This window comes from Hyla sarda, chromosome 5, assembly GCF_029499605.1.
Source record: "Hyla sarda isolate aHylSar1 chromosome 5, aHylSar1.hap1, whole genome shotgun sequence".
Lineage (NCBI taxonomy): Eukaryota > Metazoa > Chordata > Amphibia > Anura > Hylidae > Hyla > Hyla sarda.
The window spans coordinates 268,015,650-268,040,388 of record NC_079193.1 but is presented as its reverse complement, the minus strand read 5'-3'; the positions used below and the strand labels follow the sequence as shown (position 1 = coordinate 268,040,388).

At 47.0% G+C, this 24,739-nt stretch overlaps 1 protein-coding gene and 1 non-coding gene across 2 annotated transcripts in view; both read right to left on the bottom strand.

Moving 5' to 3' along the window:
* THOC1 (THO complex subunit 1) overlaps window positions 1–24,739 on the bottom strand; it is a 79,733-nt gene that overhangs the window by 7,970 nt on the left and 47,024 nt on the right. Inside the window, exons 13-18 of the mRNA XM_056521678.1 lie at window positions 21,897–21,963; window positions 21,768–21,818; window positions 21,618–21,688; window positions 21,354–21,449; window positions 21,117–21,182; window positions 13,251–13,334 (exon numbers count right to left, since the gene is read on the bottom strand). Of these exons, the coding sequence (XP_056377653.1) occupies window positions 13,251–13,334; window positions 21,117–21,182; window positions 21,354–21,449; window positions 21,618–21,688; window positions 21,768–21,818; window positions 21,897–21,963 (435 nt within the window). The remainder of the gene's footprint in view (window positions 1–13,250; window positions 13,335–21,116; window positions 21,183–21,353; window positions 21,450–21,617; window positions 21,689–21,767; window positions 21,819–21,896; window positions 21,964–24,739) is intronic.
* LOC130275217 (U2 spliceosomal RNA) lies at window positions 19,220–19,409 on the bottom strand. The gene has a single exon (XR_008844707.1). It is a non-coding gene; the product is annotated as a U2 spliceosomal RNA (small nuclear RNA).

The window sequence follows — 24,739 nt, the reverse complement described above, 5'->3', positions numbered from 1 at the left end:
CCTACGTCCTTTCTTCAGTTCCTCAGCTTGCCTGTAATAATTCTGCGTATCACTTAATTGTTTTAAGTCGTAAAAATTGACTATATGGTATCCCTCTCCAATCATGTCGAAGTGAAGGCTAGAGTTCTTTGCTGTAGCCTTACTGAAGCCAGATGTCACCAACTTATCTTGCTGAATTTGGATTTTAACATCCAAGAAATCAATTTCCTGGTTCTCAAAGACGGAGGTGAAGAGCATGTTCATGTTAAGGTATTCTACAAATTGTTGGAACATGCTCTACTCAATATTATTATTGAGGATCAGCTATAGGGACTCACAGATAAACTCATTTACTGCAGGGGAATTCTCTGTGTGGGAAAGAAAATCACTGATAGCCTGTAAACCCGCATCATGAGGGATGCGGGGGTACAGGCTCTCGACATCTATGGAGGTTAAATGAAATCCAGGCTGACAAAGTCAGATAGATACTGCAACAGATGGTTAGTGTCTTTTAAATAAGTGGGCACACAACTCAATAAGGGTCTTAAAACCCAGTCAATATGCTGGCACAAAGACTCCATAGCAGAGCTGATCCCTGCCACAATGGGCGAGCAGGGGTTCGGCTCTGCGACTTATGAGTATTGGGGAGGAATTACCATTTGAGAAATTTAGGGAATGCGAGGAGCAATTTCTCAGCTGTTTTCTTTGACAGAATCCATCTTTCTACCTGAACTCTAAGGAATGAACAAAGCTGGTCCAAAATCTTACTGGTGGGATTGGACTTCAGAGTCAATGCCTCCTCTTCATAGTAGGAACTGGACATAACCACCGTACCTCCACCTTTATCAGCTTTGCTAATCCTGAGATCGGGTCTATTTTTCAGCCATTGCAAAGTCACCTTCTCTTTTACTGATAGATTAGAGCTAGTAGGGGGATATAGCAATGCCTTAAAGGAGATATCCAGTGGTGAAAAACATATCCCTATCCTAAGGATAGGAGATAAGTTTGAGATCACGGGGGGTCCTACCGCTGGGGCCCCCCGCGATCTCCTGTACGAGGCCCCAACAGCCCGCGCGAAGGGGGCGTGTTGACCACCGCACGAAGCGGCGGCTGACATGCCCCCTCAATTCAACTCTATGGCAGAGCCGTAGCACTGCCTTTGGCAATCTCCGGCTTTGGCAATCTCTGGGGCCCCGTACAGGAGATTGCTGGGGGGGGGGCCCATCGGTCAGACCCCCCTCGATCTGAGACTTATCCCCTATCCTTAGGATAGGGGCTAAGTTTTTCACCACTGGACTACCCCTTTAACCTCCTTGACTACCGCCTTCCTGAAAAGGTCAATGGAGCTACCAGATAATATAGGGGGAGAAAAGGTGGATTGATTGCCTCCTCTCAAGGGGGCGACAGGTTCCTCAACTTTACTCTCACCATAATCTGTATCGCTAGTCAAATCTGCTCAACAAATTCATTCTCAGTAGTAGTGAACTCTTCTATCAAGCTGAATTCCAATGGACCAATTTTGCAAGGTATCTCTCCTTCCTTGACCACTGGTGGTTGAGATGTATTGCTACCCTCTCTGTTGAAAAACTTATACAAATTAATCTTTCTCAAAGATTTAAAAAGGTCCACTTCAAATTGCGCTGCATCAAAATCGTCATTTAATCCAAAATTAGAGCCCTTAGAAAGAAGAAGCAAGACGTCATCGGGTAAGTCCACATCAGTAGTGTTAATTACATTCACAGGAGGGACTAGTCCTTACAACTCACACCCTTGCGTTTTCTTAAAATTTTGGGTTCTTTATTTCTTTCTACCACCCCTCCATGTCCTTCTTCTAAAGGGACTGCTTTCTCATGTTACTCTTTTCTTTTCTCCTGTACATTTTCATCAGAAGCACTAGTGTCCGAATCTGTGGTCCAGAAATCGGGAGTTCTTCTTTTAGTTTGACCAGGATGTTTCTTGTGCTGTCTCCTACGCAATTTGTTGGGGGCGATGGGACTGTATTGAAATTTGCAGGCTTGGAAAAGATTGAATGTCCGAAAATGGAGGTAATCGCCACAAAATACTGCTCCAGTGTGTGGGCAAGATGGATCATCAGACTGGAAGCCCTGGGGCCTTAATGACCACATTTAATTTTTAGAATTTGTTTTACTTCTTTTTGCACCGTTGCTTGTATTTGTTTAGATGTCTCCATAATAACCCTATGACTGTCTATTTAATACTCACCTATGAGTGGCGGAGCAGATCGACAGCCTGAGGAAGTGCGCTTAGGTGCAGGAAACAGTCTGTCGCTGTGACGCCGCTCCTCTGTTCCTACCCGCTGTACGTTTGTATGCTGTTTGTGAATAAATATCCATTCAAGCAAGTTTGGGGGGGGGGGGGGGGTGAGTGCATCCTTCTACTACCTCTATCATATGCTATTAGACTCTACATCATTGGGGGTGCACCCACGTTTGGTATCCACTGAGAGCACCTGGTGTCTACTAGTCGAGTGGTCATTGGTATCGGCAGCAGTGCCGGACTCTTGTGTTTCTATATGTGAATTGGACTTTGCATTGCTTTGCTATTGGAGTACAGAGCAAGCATTATGTCTACCAACAGAACCACACTCTGAATGGATTCAGAAATGGAAACCAGCAGCACACCTGTGGATTCTATCGTACAAGCGGGTAGATCAGAGCCAGGAGCTTTCTTTAACTAATGTAACAACCAAGATAAATTGGCTGTCCTGAGTACCAAATCACTGGAGCAACGTATCACTTCCCTGGCTGACAAAGTTGTCAGATTACGTGTAAAAGTGCCACACAGTGGACGAGAACTTCATGGAAGCCTGGGAGCAGGCACATCTAATACATTCCTCCAACTTACTTAAATTAGTCCTTGAACGTAACCAACAAGAGTATAAAAGGGTTACTAGTGAGCTATGCCGCGCCAAAATGGAACATAGAACCCAAGTCAGTCTACGGCAGCCACATTTCTCAAGAAAATAGAGAAAAAAGTTCTAGTTACTCACGAAGAGGTTAAAAATCAAGATAAACTCATGCGTAATAAGCAAGATTACGATCAAAATAAAATGTTCACCTGGAATACCAGACAAACCCAACAAATTGCATAAGAGACAGCACAAGAAACATCCTGGTCAATCTAAAAGAAGAACTCCCGATTTCTGGACCACGGATTCGGAAACTAGCGCTTCCGATGAAAATATACAGGAGAAAAGAAAAGAGCAACGTGAGAAAGCAGTCCCTTTAGAAAAACACTGAGGGGTGGTAGAAAGAAAAAAAATCCGAAATTTGGAGAACACGCAAGGGCGTGAGTTGGGAGGACAAGTCCCGCCTGTGATTGTAATTAATACTATTGATTTGGACTTACCCGATGACGTCTTGCTTCTTCTTTCTAAGGGATCTAACTTTCGATTAAATGACGACGATCGTCATTTGACCTTTTTAAATCTTTGAGAAAGATTAATTTGTATAAGTTTTCTAACAGAGAGGGTAGCAATACATCTCAACCACCAGTGGTCAAGGAAGGAGAGATACCTTGCAAAATTTAGTCCATTGGGATTCAGCTTGATAGAAGAGTTCACCCCTACTGAGAATGAATTTGTTGAGCTACTCACAGGTTTAACTAGTGATACAGATTATGGTGAGAGTAAAGTTGAGGAACCTGTCGCCCCCTTAAAGGAGTACTCTGGTGCAAAGTATTCCTGCTCTGTCCTGCCCGGGCTCCCATAGGGACCTATAACACTGCACACACTGATCTTTTACACAGATCACTGGCGTGTATTAACACGCCTGTAATCAGAGTTTTCAGCGCTTGACTGCTCCTCCCTTGATCTCAGGCACGGAGCAATCATTCGCCGATCGGACACCGATGAGGCAGGTAAGCTCCCTCCTGGTGTCCTGTAAGCTGTTCGGGACCCCGCGATTTCACCGCGGTGGTCCCGAACAGCCCGATTGAGCCGGGATACTTTCACTTTCACTTCAGACGCGGTGGTCAGTTTTGATCGCAGTGTCTGAAGGGTTAATGGGTACCTTTCATGAAAAAAATCTTTGGATATATTATAGATTAATGTATGCAGAATAACTTTCCAATAGCATGTTATTAAAAAATATGCTTCTTTCTATTAAATTTTCCACTTTGAAAAAATGACCACTAGGGGTCTCCCTACCAGTCCTATTTTATAGATTTCAGACTCATGCTGGAGTCCTAAATCTCAGACTGCAACCGGAACACAGACAAGCACAGCACTGCTCCCTGGCAGTGAGCAGTGCTGAGGTTGTCTGTGTTCCAGCTGCAGTTTGAGATTTAGGACTCCTGCATGAGTCTGAAATCTATAAAAAAGGACTGGTAGGGAGACACCTATTGGTCATTTTTCAAAGTGGAAAATTAAATAGAAAGAAGCATATTTTTTTTAATAACATGCTATTGGAAAGTTATTCTGCATACATTAATCTATAATATATCAAAAGTTTTTTTGATGAAAGGTACCCTTTAACACAGGGCATCACCGCGATCGGTGATGTCCTGTATTAGCCGCGGGTCCCGGCCGTTGATGGCCGCCGGGACCGACCCGATATGACGCGGGGTCACCGCGTGACCCCGCGGGAGGCGGCGAAGGACGTAAATATACGTCCTTCGTCGTTAAGGGGTTAACCAGTTCATAACCTGCAGAACCAACTACGACGTCAACATCCTATTTTGCCTGTGTGAATTCATATATGTGGGTAAAACTATTAGGAGCCTATTCATACGTCTGAGAGAGCATCTAAGGTCCATTCATACTGGCAAAGGTGCTCCCAGGCTTATTTCCCACGTTCAGGCTTAGAAAAGATTGAACGTCCAAAAAAAATGGAGGTGATCGCTACAAAATACTGCTACAGTGTGAGGCAAGATGGATCCTCAGACTGGAAACCCTGGGGCCGACGGGTCTTAATGACCGCAATGAACTCAGATCATTTTTATAATTGGTTTTACTTTGTTTTGCACCGTTGCTTGTATTTGTTTAGCTGTCTCCATAGTAACCCTATGATTGTCTATTTAATACTCACCTGTGAGCGGCGGCGCATATCGTCAGCCCGAGGAAGTGCGCTTGGGCACAGGAAACAGTGTCGCTGTGAGGCCGCTGCTCTGTTTCTACCCGCTGTTCATTTGTATGCTGCTTGTGAATAAATATCCCTTCAAGCAAGTTTGCACAGGGTAAGTGCATCCTTCTACTACCTTTATTATATGCTATTAGACTCTACATCATTGGGAGTGCACCCCCTGTTTGGTATCCACTGAGAGCAGCTGGTGTCTACTAGTTGAGTGGGCGTTGGTTTCGGCAGCAGGACTCTTCTGTTTCTATAAGGGACTTGGGCTGAGATGGAAAGGATGACAACCAGACTGAAAAAAGGAGATTTTTGTTTACTTACCGTAAAATCTCTCTCGAAGGATCCATTGGGGGACACAGACAGTGGGTGTATGCTGCTGTCTCTAGGAGGTGTGACACTATGGTAATAAAAAAAAGTCGGCTCCTCCCAGCAGGATATACCCGCCTTCAGGCTCTGAGTTTATCAGTTTAAGTTCCAGAGCAATAGGAGAAAACCAACAGGTCAAAGAAAAACCCAAAACTGTCCGAGAACCAGAAGAAAAAAACATAACTGAACACACCCTCGGACAGAGAACCAAAGGAAATCCCAAAAAGGGCGGGAGCTGTGTCCCCCAATGGATCCTTCGAGAAAGAGATTTTACGGTAAGTAGACAAAAATCTCCTTTTCTCTATCGGCTCCATTGGGGGACACAGACCGTGGGACGTACCAAAGCCGTCCCTTGGGTGGGCAGATAAGCAGTCAGGCAGACGGCCGAACCACTGCCGCCTGCAACACTTTACGACCCAGACTAGCATCAGCCAAGGCGAAAGTATGAACTCGGTAAAACCTCGAGAAAGTGTGCAAAGACGACCAGGTAGCCTTGCAAATCTGCGAGGCTGAGGCTCTATTCTGGAGAGCCCAGGATGCCCCAACAGAACGGGTAGAATGAGCCACAACCCTGAAAGGTGGAATCTTCCCCTTACAGTGATAGGCTTCCGAAATGGCAGACCGAATCCACCGAGAAATGGTGGCCTTGGAAGCAGGTTGTCCCTTGCGACGACCTTCCGTAAGGATGAAAAAGGTATCACACTGACGAAACGAAGAATTGATGGAAAGATAAGACCAAACAGCCCGAACTACATCAAGCTTGTGTAGTAAGCGCTCCTTAGGATGAGAAGGAGCAGGACAAAAGGACGGAAGGACAATGTCCTCATTGAGGTGAAAGGCCGAGACCCCCTTAGGCAAAAAGGCATGATCTGGCCGGAAAACAACCTTATCCTGGTGGATCACCAGAAACTGAGAACGGCCACTTTCCAAGAAAGGAGGCGGAGAGACACCTCTCTAAGGGGCTCAAAGGGTGCACCCTGGAGGGCACTCAGAACAAAATTCAAGTCCCAAGGGGGAGAGGGTGACCGATAAGGAGGAACAGCGTGCGCCACTCCTTGAAGGAAGGTCCGGACATGAGAATTAGAAGCCAGGGGCCTCTGAAAAAGAACAGCAATGGCCAAAACCTGACATTTAAGAGAACTGAGAGACAACCCCAGTTCCAACCCCGACTGCAAAAAGGAGAGAAGACGGGGAACCGAGAAGGTTACCAGGGAGAAGTCCTGAGCTTCACACCAACGAAAATAAGACCGCCAAGTACGGTGGTAAATTCTTGCAGAGGAGGGCTTACGAGCCTTGAGCATGGTGTGAATGACTTGGGAAGAGAACCCGCGGGCCCTCAAAACCGCGGTCTCAACCGCCACGCCGTCAAATGCAGCGACTGTAAATTGGGGTGGCAAAGAGGACTCTGAGAAAGTAGGTCCGGGCGGAGCAGAAGGCGCAGTGGAGCGTCGTCCAAGAGCCTGACTACGTCGGCATACCCCGACCTTCGGGGCCAATCTGGAGCTACCAGAATGGCGGGGACGTCCTCTGCCTTGAGCTTCCTCAGCACCCTGGGAAGGAGCAGAAGAGGAGGGAACAGATAGGGTAGGGCAAACCCCGCCCAAGGAATCACTAGGGCATCCACGGCCAGAGCCTGAGGGTCCCGGGACTTTGACACAAAAGGAAGGATCTTCCGATTGTGCCGGGACGCGAAGAGGTCCACGTCCGGAGTGCCCCAGAGGTCACAGAGCTGCGCGAAGACCTCCGGATGTAGAGACCACTCGCTGGGGTCGGGTGAGGACCGACTGAGGAAGTCCGCTTCCCAGTTGAGCACTCCCGGGAATGTGAATCGCCGAAATGGCCGGAACCTTGCTCTCCAAACCAGGTGAGAATCTTGGTCACCTCGGCCATGGCTGCCGAGCTTCGAGTGCCGCCCTGTCGATTTATGTACACCATGGCCGTGGCGTTGTCCGACTGAACACGGACAGGACGGGACTGAAGACGGGACTCCCAATGAAGAAGACAAAGAAGAATTGCCCGTAATTCCAATATGTTTATCGGAAGAAGGGTCTCCTGGGAAGACCAGAGTCCCTGAACCGTCCAATCCCTGAACACGCCGCCCCAGCCTGACAGGCTGGCATCCGTTGTAACAACCTGCCAGTGAAGGGGAAGAAACGACCGCCATTGGAGAAGAAGTGGGGAGCGGAGCCACCAGAGCAGAGACTGACTGACTCTGTGAGGGAGAACAATCTGACGATCGAGGGACAGAGGAGACCTGTTCCATCGAGAGAAAATCGCCAGTTGAAGGAGGCGGTAATGAAGCTGGGCAAAGGGTACGGCCTCCATAGTTGCCACCATCTGACCCAGGACTTCCATATAAGTGCGGATGGAGACGACCCGAGGAGCCGTGGCTAGAAAGAAGGGGAGGGCTACGAATTGAAAGTGCCCCTCAGGGACCGCAAAGCGGATGATGGCCTGGAAATATTGGCACATGGAGGTAGGCATCCTTGATGTCCACCGAGGAAAGGAACTCCCCTTGTTCCAGGGATGCCACCACCGAACGGAGAGATTCCATTCGGAAGTGGCGGATGAGAAGGTGACTGTTGAGACACTTGAGGTCTAGGATTGGTCACACAGAACAGTCCTTCTTGGGGACCACAAAAAGATTTGAATAGAAACCCCGAAACCGTTCCCCCTGGAACGATAACGATAACCCCCTGGAGAAGCAGAGACTGGAGAGTCGCTCAAAATTGCTTCGCCAGAGGAGGAGACCAGGGGGCCCAGGATCGGAAAAAAGCGATCTCTCGGAAGGCAGGCGAATTTGATTTGGTAACCGTTGGACACCACGTCCCTGACCCAAGAGTCCTGAATGTGAGAGGTCCAGATGTCTCGAAAAAGCAAGAGACGACCTCCCACCGAGAAGAAACTGCGGGTGGGGAACTCCCTTCATGCAGAAGTGGGTTTGCGGTTGCCCGATTTGGGCGCAAAACGGCCGGACTGGTTGGAGTCAGACTTCCAAGACGGGCGGGCCCGGAACGAAGGAGCCTTCTTGTCCCGGCAGGGCGCCTGCCCGGACCCTTTACTGAAGCCAGAGGTCTGAAAGGACCGAAAGGAAAAAGGACTTCCTTTGGGAAGTAGGGCGAGCCTTATTTTGAGGTAACAAGGAACTCTTACCTCCCGTTGCTTAAGAGATAATCTCATCAAGGCGTTTGAAAAAAGACAGCCATCCGTAAAGGGAAGCTCAGTGAGAGACCTCTTGGAGAGCCGCTAGGTGACCCACAGCAAAGGCAGAACAATGGGCTGACTGCATGGAAGCTGCGCACAGAAAGTCCCCAGCTTTAGAGCATTGGAGAGCCAGAGCAGATAGATCCTCTGGGGGGGGGGTTCCGGTAAAACATCCTGATGGACCTTTTGGCACCACTCCGACAGGGCCTTGGACACCCATGTCGAGGCGAAGATGGGAAGAAGAAAAGAGCCAGCTGCTTCAGAAGCAAACTTCGCTAAGGATTCTACCTTCTTGTCCGTGGGATCCTTGAAGGCAGCGGCATCTGCCAGAGGCAGTGTAGTCGCCTTAGAGATCCGGGAGATTGGTGGATCCACTGAGGGAGGGGAAACCACCTTAATGACAAAGTCCTTGTCAAATGGATAACGTTCTTGAATTGTCTTGATTCCCGGGAACCTCTTGTCTGGATGTTTCCATGCAGATTCCAGAATGTCGTCAAAGTCAGCGTGAGAGCTGAACCTTTCAGGTGCTGGCTTAGAACGATGAAAGGATACTCCTGGATTGACATCCGAAGATCCTGGGTCCTCTAAGTGAAAGGTGTCTCATATCACCAATGAGTTCACCGTTGCAATTAAGTCCGAGCGGTCCTCTGAGTCAGATGCTAGCTCGGAAGCCTCGTCCACCAGTTCACAAGGGGAATGTGAATGAGTAGAGGCAGTCCTGGAGGGGGCGACCCTGACCAGGTACGCGGCTCTGGCGTGGCAGAGCGGCGACTCCGAGAACGTCCTCTGGAGAAGCAACGTTTGTGCCCAGATGACAGGGGGGGCAGGACCCATGAGGGGAACGCTCACGTCTATCTGAAGACTCAATGGAAGAGTCAGACGAGGCACCCCTAGTACGCTTGTGAGAGCGTGAAGTATGTGGAGACGAGAAGCGGGCCCTCTCAGAGGTCCTGCACAGGGAAGACTCCTTCAAGGCGGACACCACTTCCCGGGAGGCCTCGGCACCGAACGGGAGACCTGGGTCAAGTCAGCCATATACTGGGTCAGGGAAGAAACCCAGGCTGGTGGAGCGGCTGAACCCACCGACACCGAAAGGGCATCAGGGGGTACCAGGGAATCTGGGGGAGCAGTGGAGCAGGCAGGGCAAGTGGGCTCAGCAGAGCCAGACATCTTGGTATTACAGTGCTGACAGACAAAATAAGTCACTTAAGTTCCAGGTTTCTGTTTAGAGGGAGGAACAGCTCTGGGTACAGACATAATGTGGGAAAAAGACAGGAACTTTCTCACCCTAGTCTGTGTCCCCTGTCAGATGCAGTGAGGAGAACTCGCTCCATGTAGGTAGAGTGAAGGAACAGGCCAGCCAATAGGAAGATAGGGGCGTGCCTGAAGCAAGGCACTAACTAACTGACCCCTTCTCACTGAAAATCGCGCCCACGACGCTGATTGGAGGCTGCTTCGCGCCTCAGAGCTCCCAGCCCTGTGGACGGAGCTATAGACCGGCCGAGAAGAACTGTCATGGCGCCCGCTCCTTGTCCCGAGCGCACATGTCAGCCGCATATGCACGCGGGGAAATAGAGCTGGTGGCCTAACGCCGGCAGAGACTGCCGGAGAAAGTGAGAGTAAGCCGGCGCTGAAGCGCCCGGCTCGAAGCAGCGCCGCGGCTGTCAGCTGCATGTAAGGCACTGACGGCAAAGTGAAAGCAAGCCGGCGCTGAGAGCGCCCGGCCCATAACAGCACTGCGGCTGACAGCCGCATATAAGGTGCTGTGGACGTAGTCCCAAACACACACATAAAGTGAAGTGCCCCAGATATTACATGCCCCCTCAGGTGCCACTGCTCCCCCAGAATAAAAGTGCAGCCCCTGTATAAGCCAGCCCTATAGCCTGAAGGTGGGACAAAACAGGGGGTCTCCAGAGGTTGCCAGTCCGTACCTATGGAGAAAAAGAGGGGGGGGGGGGAAAGTACTTACCTCAGTCAGAAGAACTTACCTAATTGAGTCTTCAGTGAAGTCTTCAGTCAGCTTTAGTTACCTGCATCACGCCTGGCTGCTATGCGCGAGCGAGGCGAGCAGGGAAATAGGGGGACCCGGACCCATGAGGTACCAACCCAGGCGCTGACCGTAGGCGAGGGGGGTGAACAGCGCATATACGCAATGTCTGTGCCCCCTTACTCGCAATGGGGAAACAGGGAACCGGAATCCCTGAGTCCCCACATGAAAACAGAAAAGAAAAAGGAATAAAAAAACTAACACGTCCCTATACTAGGAAAAGAAAAAATCAGAAGACCTGGTCTCGAGAAATCCAGACCATGTCCACCTCCTTCAGACACTAAGCTTAAACTGATTAGCTGAGAACCTGAAGGCGGGTATATCCTGCTGGGAGGAGCAGACTTTTTTTTATTACCATAGTGTCACACCTCCTGGAGACAGCAGCATACACCCACGGTCTGTGTCCCCAAATGGAGCAGATAGAGAAATTACTTTTTAAAAGGCATTTGTAAATTGGAGACAACATAGGCACGTTGATGGCACAATTACTCAGCGATTAACAACCATTGTAGGGCTGCAGCTAATGATTATTTTAATAATCGATTAGTTGTCGATTTTATCGATTTATCGATTCATCGAAAAAAAATGTCAAAATGCCAAATTAAGGGGTTCAGCTGATTTTACTTGATGAATTATGTACAATGGCCATATTAAAAGTATTCTAGCACATGATGTGACCAAACAACAGCAATTTTTGCCTTTATTTTTAAGTTTACGCCGGTTGCTATACAGGGTCATTATTAATGATCCTGTGCAGAAACAAGCATAAATTTGATACTGCCGCATGGGTAACTGTCTGAACTATTAAAATAAAATGTTAAATGATTTACTAACATTTCATTTTAATAGTTCAGACAATTAGCCATGCGGCAGTATCAGATATGTAAAAATATTATATTTTTTTCTTTACGGTTTTTGTATAGCAATAGGAAAAGGTGGAGCGAATTTTTATTGGGGGGCGGTTTATTTACATTTAATTTGTTTTTACTTTACACTTTTTCTATAGCACACCTATACACATGGGAGTATTTACAGACTGCAGAGCATTGCACCCAACCAATGTCTGTAGTACAGACACTAGGATGCAATGCTCTGCACCCCCCCCATGTGTATAGCAGTGTATATGTACTACATACACACTGTTTTACCCATGGGGGTATGTGAAGAGCATTGCACCCTTGTGTCTGTACTACAGACACAAGGGTGGAATGCTCTGCACAAACCCCCACAGGTTAAGCGGTTTGCACTGCTTACCGATATACACATAGGGGTATATGCAGAGCGTTGCACCCTTGTGTCTGTAGTACAGACACTAGGATGCAATGCTCTGCACATACTACCTTGTGTATAGCAGTGTGCATGTAGTACACACTTACCCCCACGTTTATAGTAGTGTAAGTGTGTACTACATGCACACTGCTATACACATAGGGGTATGTGCAGAGCATTGCATCCTAGTGTCTGTAGATGACACTAGGGTGCAATGGTCTGCAGATACCCCCATGTGTAGCAGCCCCTCCAGTAGACGGCAGCCCCCACCCTTGTAGACAGCACTCACCTGCGGCTGTCCTCTGCCCCGTTCTCCCGTCTGCATCATGTCGTCCTATGGAGGAGCATGTGACATACACGTCACTCTGCTTCCTCCGTAGCGTTACTCTGGGTGCGGGGGAGGAGGTGGATTGACGTGTGGGTCACATGCTCCTACATGGGACGGGATGCTAACGGGAGAAGCAGGTATCTGTTTTGGGATTGGGGACACTGAATGAGTCCCCGATACCATGCAAATTGCTAGTATTGGCCCGATACTTCCATTCCCTGCCGCCGCCCGACATGTCCCTGCTGCTGCTCTACTTCTAGCGCAATTAGCGCAGGGCCGGGACATGTCTATTCTCTGCTGCTCATCTCCATCCTATACAGAGATGAGCAGCAAAGAATAGACATGTCCCGGCCCTGCGCTAATTGCGCTAGGAGTAGAGCAGCAGCAGGGACATGTCGGGCGGCAGCGGTGAATGAAGCCTTCAATGAATCGGGCGATTATTTTATAACGGGATTCGTCGACAATGAATCCCGTAATCGTATTTAATCGATTTTATCGATTAATCGTTGCAGCTCTAAGCCATTGCAAAAACATAATGGATAAAACTGGTTTAATGTATGACCGTCTGTCTAGGTAGAGGCTGACTTTTTGGGCTGTTTTTCTACTAACATCTTAGAAGTATGTTAGCACTGTATAAGTATGTTCTCAGTTTCATTGTACTTCTATGCTAAGAATGCTTAAAAAAAGTCTGTCCAAATTCCTCAATGGTCTGGCTGCTAAAACCTTGGCAATTGGATGTTCTGACCTTGGAAAGTGGAGGGGCCACCACACATTTTATATACAACAGAAGTGCAGAGGTGAGATTATGGATTACAGGACGCCTCAGAGAAACCTAAATCAGGCTTCTTTCAGAGGGCCATTATTTTAATGGGTACCTTTAATAAAGCTAGGTCCTAATAAGGAAAACGTTATTTGAAATGCAATTGGGATATCTGTAGCAGTACATAGTATCTGTGCATTTACATACTTGTATTCATCTTCAACCATGTTTTCAGGATCTGCTTGTTCCATTGCCTCTTCAAAGAACTGTTCCAAAGATGGCATAAACTCCCTATGATATAAAAGCAATATAAAGAATAAGTCAAAAGTCTTGTTAGTTGCAGTTTAATCATTTTAAAACATCATCTTGTTGTCTAAGAATAGGACTATACTTTTTCAGGGATTGTGCTTGGCTTCCCAAAGAAGAGTGTAGCATGTCTGAAGTATACACCAGCATTCCAACATATACAGAGTCCCAAAAGTAAAAATATATTTGGAAACAGACCAAATGTAGAATGCTACATTAAGTAAAGTGTCCACACTGTTGTATATTTTGGTGTAGCCATCTGTCAACATGATGTATACCACAGAAGTACTACGACACATTGTAAAATGTCTCACTGGCCACAAATTGACTAACACCACCAAAAAAGATGAACTGTGATAAAGGGTCAGAATGTCGGGTAATTCAAAATACTAATACAAATGTTTTTTTATTTTTTATTTTTTTGTGTGTATTTGTATTATTTTGAATTACCCGACATCCTTTATCCTTTATCACCGTTTATATTTTTTAGCAAAGATATATGCATAGGAGGAGATATCCAAGGACATGCTTGGGCTGTAAGAATTGTCAATTAGGGTAGCGCTGATATGCACTTTGTTCTGGTTGTGGAAATTCACAGGCATGCTTTAGTATGGTAAGTGAGACCTGTAGGAGCTCAGCACAGACAGGGTTAATGAGTTACTGCAGTTTCAAACTGTGAGCGATACTATTGTGTTACTACAGCCATTGTGGCTGATGTTTTTTGGGTGTGGTGCAGCTCCTCCTATCATACACAGGGGAGGACACATGCATACTTCCTCTGTGTACAAATGAGTGATGCTGCCAGCTGATCCACGACTCATCCGTACCAATGACCACAAGATAGTATGTATCTTACAGGCACAGAACAACACTTTGGGTGGAATAAGGAGTTTTTTTTGTGCTTACCGTAAAATCTCTCTCGTAGCCTTCATTGGGGGAACGCTTACAGATGGGTATATGCTCTTGCCACTAGGAGGCGCTGACACCAGCAAGAAAAATAGTCTGCTCCTCCCTGGCAGGATATACCCGCCCACTGGAAGTGAGTTAATCAGTTTTGTCGCAAAGCAGTACGAGAAGACAACCAAGACAGAAGTCCGAAGGACCCCGGAAAATGACCCTTAAAAGATTATTCGGACAAAAAAAAAAGTAAAAATCTGGGTGGGTGCGGTGTCCCCCAATGAAAGCTACGAGAAAGATTTTACGGTAAGCACAAAAAAATAAAAATAAACAAAAAATAATGCTCTTCATTGGGGGACACCTTACTGATGGGACGTCCCAAGCAGTCCCCTAGGGTGGGAATAACAACCACTAGAAAAAAAGGAAACATTCAGAGACCGAACCCACTCGTCTGTAAGGCCCGCGGACTAGATCTCAGGCCAGAGACAACCGAGGCCCAGAAACTAAGCTCCCGGAAGATCCCCCCAACCCTGGAGATGGGCTTGGACACAAAGGAAAAGGACCGTCGTATGCAGAGACTAAGTCTACGGTCTATAAATAGAGACAAGAAAAAAGGTAGACTAGGAAGCCAGCCAGGCCAGAATATCCTGGGAGAGGGTAGAAATCAACCCCAAGGAACACAGAACTAGACAAAGGGAAAGCTCGGCTGGAAAACAAAAATGGAAAAGGGCATAACAAGAGAACCCATCCAGAGGTGACCGATTCAAGAGAACATGGCAGAAAAAAACACCAGGAAGAGCAGCGTACGCCTGGGCAGAAAGTGAGCTCTGAAGGTGGAAACCAGAACAATACTGGAAAAAAGAAAGAGGGAAACTGGCTCTTGAGAGGGCTGGAGCATTAGAGCAATGATCCAAACATCTGGAGACCCAAAACCCCTGTCCCAGGGGCCCGCCATGAGCACCCAAGAAGGCAAAAGTAGCTCGAAAGGTGTAATCCGGATAACCCGAACACCCCCCATCCCGGGAGTACATGGGCCCCGAAGGAGACAGACATGAGAACTGGAGGTTCCAGAGTCAACTGGAAGACATACACTGAAGTATAAACAGCCAAGAAGGAGCTGAGGACCCTAACAGAAGCATCCCAGAAAACCAAAGCGGCCAACATGGGAAGTTGGAGGTGCCTGCAGCTCCTGGAAGACTTGTACTGGAAGGGGAAGGAAACCAAACGGCAGCGACACGCCTCGGGAGACAAACTTTCGTGTCGAGACAAGCAGAAGTGTGGTAGAGAAAGACTGCCCACAATGGAATCGCGAAGACCCAAAGAACTAGGTGGGCCAACCCAAAAAGGCAGGCACGCCACAGCAGTCTAGGATAGTATCCAATACAAGGACTAACCAGTGTTGAACCCTAGCGTTCCGAGGAGACCCGAGCACACCAAAGCAACATCCCAAAAGTGAACCCAGCAGAGACCCCCCCGGTACGGGGCACAGGGAGGTCACTCTAGGAGACTGTGGTGTCAGTTTCGCACAATCGACACAGTCAAGGAGAAATCCCAGGGAGATTGCGTCAAGGGATGAGGCAGGACCCAAACAACAGGCAGTGGCTAGACTGGCTGATGCCGAGCCATATATGAGTGTGGAAACTCCTCCAACAGTGGAGAGTGCCAAGGTTGCAGGATCAGCAGTAGAGAACCAAAAAAATAAAAATAAAAAACAGGAGGAGAACAAGAGAGCTCCATTTAAGCAGAAGATAGCGCTCAGCGGAAGCCCCCTAGCGGAGGGGAAAAACAAAGGGTGGTTGAGAGGAAAAAAAAAAAACGCCACCGACCACGCCAGCCCCTGATCCCCGTAACCCCTGTGAAGAAGGGAATTGACAAGTGTGCAAGGCACCGTCGAAGAAGGGAAATGCTGCCCTATGGCAACAGGACAAAATACTGGGTAGACTTAGTCCCCCAGGATCCCTACGACAACATACAGAGATATGAAGGGATCGGAATCCTGGAAACAGGAGATGGGCAAGGAACCAAGCCATGGCTACAAATGCGAGTAAGACACACACGAACACATCAACCAACAGCGTTGAGTGGAACACCCCAACAGGTTGAAACCCCAGACCAGATGGGTGCCAACTGAGCCATCCTAGACATGTCAAAGGCATCAGAGCAGACGACTGAGCCACCCTGCACAGGAAACCAGGAAGATACCCGGAGGCAGAGGGGGGGCCTGAACTGACTATGTTGCCCCAACAGGCCCCCTGCCAGAACAGAGGTGCTCAACCGCAGGACTCCTGAACAAGACCACAGGAAGGCCCGAGGCACACCACACAGAGCAGAAGGGAGGGCTGACTCTACATATGCAGAGGACCTAGCATACGTAGGGACACAGACATTGTTACCTCCCGATAGGAGAGGGGAACCAAACTGCAGACACAAAAGGAAACTGCAGACATCCCAAAGTCCGGCAGAATGGAAAACACACAGCACCCAATGGTGTGTCACCATCAGGTCCCTAGCAGATCAACGTGGCACTCCTAGAAAGGGGGAACAGAGAGTGCCACTGTAGCCATGAAAAGCCATGGAACCTGCAGGAAACGCCCACGCCCCAGCTCCTAATGGTGCTACACCCCTGGAGTGCAGTCACAGATGCATGTGGGGCAGGAAATAGGCAGACCCAGAAGAGGTCCCCTGAACCAAAAGGCACAGTTTGTTGAACTTTCCACGGAAGCTACAGGAATGGGGGAGGTGACCTGGTGGATTTGAAAGTCATGCAGACACAGTCTGGCTACCTGGCATAGCAACCATGGTCACACCGGGTCCCGCATCCAGAACCACACACCAAAAGTGGGCTGCTAGCCTTGAGCCATGAGAGCGGCAGGTAGAGCTGGACGGTATGACCAAAAATGTGTATCACAGTATTTTTGTAACTTATGAGGGTTCCACTGTATATAACGGTATTTCTTTCATCCCCCCCCCCAATCATGTGACCCGCGAGCACTGTTCTGCTCACCCCTCCCCCCCAAATCATGTTACCCGCCAGCGCTGTTCTGCCCCCCCCCCCCCCCAATTAATTATCAGCCCAGCGGGGTACTACTCACATATGTCAACCACAAGCACTGCCCTCCTCCTCTTTGTTGCGGGTCACCGTCGCTGGAACTCTATACTGTACGCCAGTGGTCTCCAACTTGCGGACCTCCAGATGTTGCAAAACTACAACTCCCAGCATGCTGGGAGTTGTAGTTTTGGAACAGCTGGAGGTCTGCAGGTTTGAGACCACTGCTGTACGCTGTATCCCTATGCCCGGGCTGCAAAAGATAAACAAAATAAACTTTAACTTACCTACGTCAGCCTTATGCTGGGGACGGGAACGTCGGACAGTCGTCAGCCTATCACCGGCCGCAGCGACGTTCTGCCCCGGCCAGTGATAGGCTGAGCCCACTGTTATGTAAGAAGCCGGCTGGCTGTCCGGGCATGCTGGGAGTTGTAGTTTTGCAACATCTGGAGGTCCGCAGGTTGGAGACCACTGGCGTACAGTATAGAGTTCCAGCGACGGTGGCCCGCAACAAAGAGGAGGAGGGCAGTGCTTGTGGATGACATATGTGAGTAGTATCCCGCTGGGCTGATAATTAATTGGGGGGGGGGGGGGAGCAGAACAGCGCTGGCGGGTCACATATGATTAGTTCCCCGATGTGGGGGCAGCGCAGCGGGCTGATAATTCATTCATTCCCGAGGGGAGGGGCCAAACCGGTATTGCGGTATGGGAAAAATTCATATCGTGCAGCACAAAAATTTCGGTATTCGGTATGAACCGGTATACCGCCCAGTCCTAGCGGCAGGCATGTGGAGAGGGAACTGGTAAATTAGGAAACCCCACGAAGAAGCTTGTGGCGCATGGGGAGACCCACTGGGAATGACACCTAAGCAGTGGGTTACCAGAACTTCCACCACACAGTGGGAAGTGTATGGTATTTGACCAGATGTAGCAGGAAACTACTGAGACAGCCCTCCAACTGACAGGTGGAGGATTCCCGAGTACACAGGAACACTTCTTTGAAACCTCCCACAGACAGAGGGGCACAGGAGTGCGGCCAAACTTATAGGCGACCCAGTGGTGTAGGAGACCCTGCAGATGAAGACTGGCTGACTGACAGCAGACCCTTGCCTGCAGGAACCCTTACAGTTGCACGCGGCAGCCCAGAGATGGGAGACTGACAGCAGAGGACACTATGTAGACAACAGTCTGGCGTAATAAGTGCCCCTCCAAGCGCTGGGGATAAGGGGACATAGTCAGATAGCAATAACTTGGCCCCTTGATGCATGTGGAAAAGCAGTGAAGCCAAGAAACCATGAATAGAATCCCAGTCACCCTGGGAGATAGGGGGAAGCTTAGGAGCCGTGGATGGTATCCCCTTCGCCCAGCATAGGGTCCACAGGACATGCCAGGTCCCTTCACCGGACACTGCGCACTAGCAGTGAGGTACCGGAACTGCAGCCATAGATACTTCAGCCCTTGGAGAAATGACAGGCGGCAAAGAAAACCATGCAGATCACTGTCTGGCTTACTGGTATGGGTCCATGTAGACAACGGTGCACTCCAGCGGTCACATCGCACTAGTAGTGGGGTACCGGAATAGCAGCCGCGGATGTGGCATCCTGTGGAGAAGGGAGTAATGTATGTACACATCAAGAACACCTGCGGACACGGCAAACATGTCCTGACAACCGGTGGTAGAGGAGAAACAGACCTGACTGTAACCCCGGTATACTTCCAAGGAATCATGAAATCCCTGGCATGACCCGCCACAGCGAGTCACGTATGTATCCAACAGAGAGAGAAACCTGGCGAAAGCAGGAATGCCAGAGGCATACCTCCACTGACTCAATGCAGTGTGTCATATCCGGACCCATACAGGGTGATGAAGACAGGAAGGAGGGCCCCCCTATACCCAGAAAAAAAAAAAGGGGGCCCAACAGATATTTTTTGTTGTATGGTACCCAAAAATACCACCAAAGTGGGACAATGCATGGGGCGATGGAAGCAAGCTTCCACATGGGCCATCATACTGAAAAACCCATGTACTATATGGTCCCCGGATAGGGAAAGTATCAGATATTAAACTGACAAGAACCCACACTGTACTTGATCTTAGTCAATAGGCTGGAAGCGATAGACAGCACGGGCTTAGGCTGCAATTTTGTGTCCCCAGAGGGTGCATGGAAAAGAAGAAGGCACAATCTAATTATAGGCCACAAGAGGGCACCAACCACCACTAAATGGCCGTAAAGACCAGCAAAAGAGATTCACTTTATTAAAAATGTAATTATCCATTTATATATTTATTATATATTATATAGGGAGAGAAAGGAAGGGGGGGCTATGCCCACTCCCCCACCTCCAAAGAAGCAACAGCCAGGGTGGGGAATAGAACCCCACTTACTAATGTAAGGAGGGACGGAGATATATAGCGAGACCCCGTCAGCAACACGCTCAACGGCACCTGTGAGGGGAAGGATGGCAGAGCTATGTCTTCCCCTCACCAGAAAGGCCAGAGAGGAGATAGACGGGTCCCGCTCTGAAGGAGGAAGGACGGGGGAGGAGCAGAGCTGAGAGTCCCAGTCTGTCCGGGCAGGAGAGCAGCGGTGCCCGCCGGCTAGAAGACTACGGCCCCAAACCAGGGAGTCAGAGGACGGATACAGCCTCTGACATCCCTGGTAGAAATAAAGACCCCTGCAGCGCGCCAGACCGGAGAGCTCGCTGCGGGGAGGAGAGGGGCGGAGCTAAGCTCTGTAAGGAGAGTCACAGATCCTCCCCTGTCAGCACTCTGAAAGCAGCACCGCCCGAGCAGGGAGAGAGTCTCCCTACAGTTGAACTCCAGGTTCCCGCTCTGAACTCGGGAAGAAGGCGGGGTTGAGCTACCTTCTGCCATTATGGCTCCCGCCGCACCTGAGGAGCTGAAGCTGTGACCGTGGCGCAATAAGTACAGGGAGCTGCCGCAAAAGCCGGCAGCTACCCTGGACATAAGAGACAGGAGAGACTTGCAGTGAGAGCCCAGACCCCATTAAAGATCGGGCCAATGACCCCCTAAAACTGCCCAATAAGACACCTTTCGTAGTTCAGCCCGCTTTCTCAAGCCACTTTAGCTTGAGAAAGCGGGCTGAACAGCAAAAGGAGCGCTGCCTCGTCTCGGCCGGTCAGTCAGCTAATGCTGACCGCATCTCTCTAACCCCACTTGGAAATGTTTTAAAAGGAGTTATCGAATAAAGTGGATGTTTTATTTTACCGGGTGAGTGCGATCTTTTTTCTACTAAGTGTCATATTTGCTACAGTTTATCCACGGATCTGCACCCCCAGATAGTCACTTATCTACATATCCTTGTGCTACATATTATCTATTCATATACCCTACTACCCTCATTTTTAACTCCTAGCAGCCCAGCAATAGTGCCGTATCATACTACGGTTTTAGGTCCGGTCAGGAAACCACATACGGGTCAAAACTGAGCAGACCGGAGTCACCGTTTGACTCTGGTCGGGTCTTTAAAGTAAATGGAGTCACGGGCTGATCCGATCGGGGTTACGGGAGCATCCGGTTTGCCCCTCCCCTGCCGGATCCGGCACCCGTATGTACAAAACGTGGTGTGAATGCACCCTAACATGTCTAAGTGAAGTGGGCAGTATCATTGGAACTTTGATCATTGAATGTCTAGGACATGTCAAACGTTTTTCCCAAGTGACAGTACCTATTTAACTCTAGAAAACTATAAGAAAGGTTTAAATGTTAAATCATGCCACTGCCTGGTTAACATGCCCATGGACTTGTAAGCTGGCAGCAGCACGAGCACACATCTGACAGAAAGGTATAAATGCTTCCTCACCTGGTTTCTGACTTGCAGGCTTCTATGTTGTCAGGACACAGATTCCACAGCCTGGTTAACTCCTCACTGAAAAGACATTCTCATTTTAGAATCAAGTTATCTGCTCATCACCATGTCTGCTTTATATAGATTTAAAGCTCAATAGTATTCTCAGAACAAATAGTTACTGTGATGCAATTGCTTTCAGAAGCAAGCGACAACTCAATAAAGCAGAAGCAAAGATATCTTGGCTCTTACTTTCCCATTAGGATCTTTTTGTTTGAACCCTTGCCTAGAAAGTCTTCAGGGCCTTGCCGTTTTCGTGCCATTTTCAATTGTTTGTTGTCAGGTTGCCTAACGTGAAAAGTAACAAACAAACACTAAATAACAAATTACACAGATATTTATGAAATGAATCATGCATATTTTATGGAAAGTGCTAACAAAGAACATATACTAAATCTAAATTAAATACGAAACTCCCAAGTTAAGTTCCTGTGCAAATTAAACTATAGTCCATACCTTTCTTTCACAAAACTGGGGCAACCTTCATTCTTCCAAGAGTTCCAGTTTTCTTCTGTGTTAAGTATGTGCTGAAAATGAAGTTTCAGACATGAAGTCCCACAATGTGATCTGTCAGCTTGTATTGTTCTTGCACCATCTATCGCTTACCTCAATTGTTTTAGAAAATTTGTCCCCAGCAGATGGAGTTTCACACAGTAACTGGAATAAAGAGGGTAAGACATATCAGCAATAATCTTACAGTTCAATACAGAATACTGTTAAATAAACTGCACAAACCTGGTAAACAAGTTTGGTGGTGTTCTCAATCCACAAAGACTGATCATCCATCAAGACATAGTTTGAGCTGAAATATATAAAAAAATATTTTTTGTTTTTTTGTTTTCTACTAGGTGTAGGCTGCTTTTAGAACACTTTGGTGGGAAAAGTCGATTAAAAAAAAATAATTTTTATTTTTTTTCTATGTAATAAGTTTATTTGGTGCAGTTTTTGTGGATTTGTTTTCAAAATAAGTTTAAGTACATGCAGCTGCCCTCGACCACTGTGGAGCGCAGCAGGTGATGCCTTGAACAGGCTCAACCAAATGAACACAGATAAATGGAGTCCAATAGAAATGCATTGATCTGTATGAGGAATCTAAATGATTCCTCCTAAAAAAGTGTATTTTAAAGAAAAAAAGTTAAATAAAAGTTTAAAAACACCCATTAACCCCTTCCAAGTTCATATCACCCCCCTTTTCCATATAAAAATATGTAAACATAATAAAAATAAACATACCTGGCATTGGCACGTGCGTAATTGTCCAAACTATTAAAAAATAACATTTTATATCCCGTACAGTAAATGGCGTTAACGTAAAAAAATACCACATCACAGAATTGCGTTTATAACATCATATCCCAGAAAAAATGAAGTTAAAGTGTTAAAAAGTCTGATCAATACCAAATTGGTACCGATACAAACAGTATATTACGACCCAAAAAATGAGCCCTCATACAGCCCAGTATACGGAAAAATAAATATGTTATAGGGGTCAGGATATTTTTTTAAAAATAATTAATTATTAAAACATGAAGGAAACAAAACAAATTTGATATTGGTGTAATCAGGCTGACCTAAAGTAATAAATCAATAATAATATGTAAAATAAATCAAAATAATATGCAAGTTTGACCACAAGGTGAATGTCGGAAAAAAGAAAAACCCCAAATTTGCATTTTTTTCGATTTCACCTCGCAAATTTTCTTTTGTTTCAGAGCATAAGCTATGGAAAAATGAAAGGTGTCATTACAAAGTATACTCATATGGGTCGGTTGATGGAAAAATAAGTTATGGCTGTTACAGGGCAAGGAGGAAAAAACAAAAGTGCAGAGACTAATAAAGACCTTATTTACAGACTATTCTGGTTGAAATTATTTGATCTACCAGGACAAGTGGATTTTATTGAGGACAAGTAGATTGTGCTCCGCTTTAGTCCCTTGGACAAGTAGTTTTTTTTTTCCACACCCCTGTGTATGTTCCCAAATAACTTCCGTACGGCTGAAGATATTTCAATAATACCTGGAAAACATATTTCTTGTATGTCAAATAAGAAGATATGATAGTTAAATTAACCCTTACCTACACCCTTATATAAAAGATGGGTTTTTGTTTCAAGTCCCATGCAAGTATATGGGACTTCCAGTACCTTACTCCATAAGCTCCGCTCTGCATCTCCTGGTGAATGTGTCAATCCGGCTTTCAAGCCACACCCCATCTCACAAAGACATGCCCACATTTAAGCCCCATCCCTTTTATTATCTACCCTTTTTGTGCATCGGTCTTGCTTGCAAATCCCGCCCAGTCCCACAAAGCCATGTCCCCTTCTATTTTCAGCTTACAATATCTTCATCACAAATCAGTCCCACCTGAAGACGGGATGGGAGGACGGGATGGGAAGACGGGATGGGAAGACGGGATGGGAGGTAGAGATATGATGACGGGATAGGAGGACAGATATGACAACGATATAAGAGGATGGGAAATTAGGTCAAAAGCTTCCTCCTTTGTTGATTTTCCTTCCCAACAAGGATTAGGAAGGAAAAACCAGACAATGCCAGGTACTCAGCTAGTACATTATAAAACTTGCTCAAGTTTTAGATTTATAATGGTTCTGAAAGAACAGTTTGGTTTGGACACTACAAACATGTGAAAGTAGTGAACCTGACCTTGTTCTATATGAAAACCTGAATAATTGCTCCTAAAGAAAGCAGATCTTTCATCCTAATCCAAATACACTTGTTTCATTTTTCTGATCCTATTATTGAAATGCAGAATCTTGGAGGAGACAGGAAGGCAAATTCTATTCTGTACTCACACTGGGTGGTGTTCAGAATGAATTTGTTTTTGTGATATTCACCCACTGGAGACAGAATAGAGAAGGCATTCCTCCTACCTGAAGACTGTCACAGTTTTTCATTAGGGGGAGAGTTGGGATTAAGCAGAAACTCTCTGCCTCTGGCTCCCACTTTTCTTTTATATTTATTGTATTTACATTTTTTTTTCTTTTTATAAAAAGGAAAGAAAATTACTTAGTTCTGGGGTTTTTCTTCTCCGGAAAACCATTTTTTTTTATCCACAGCCTTCTCTTGAATTTTGTCCAGCACTAAGTTACCCTGGAAGGGGATGGCATAAATTATTTTTTTAAAGTGGTATCACTCTGCCAACTTTTAAGCCATAATGTTGCCGATTTAGCTTAGGTCCTAAATCCACTCAGTAACCAGAAAAGCAGTGACTAAATTAAAGGGGTACTCCAGTTGAAATTTATTTTTTATTTTTTTAAATCAACTGGTGCCAGAAAGTTGACCAGATTTATAAATTACTTCTATTTAAAAATCTTAATCCTTCCAGTTCTTATCAGCTGCTGTATGTTCCACAGGAAGTTCTTTTCCTATTAAATGTATTTTCTGTCTGACCACAGTGCTCTCTGCTGACTCCTCAGTCCGTATCAGGAACTGTCGGAGCAGGAGAGGTTTGCTATGAGGATTTTTTCCTGCTCCAGATAGTTTCTGACATGGATAGATGTGTTGAGCATACAGCAGCTGATAAGTACTGAAAGGGTTAATATTTTTAAATAGAAGTAA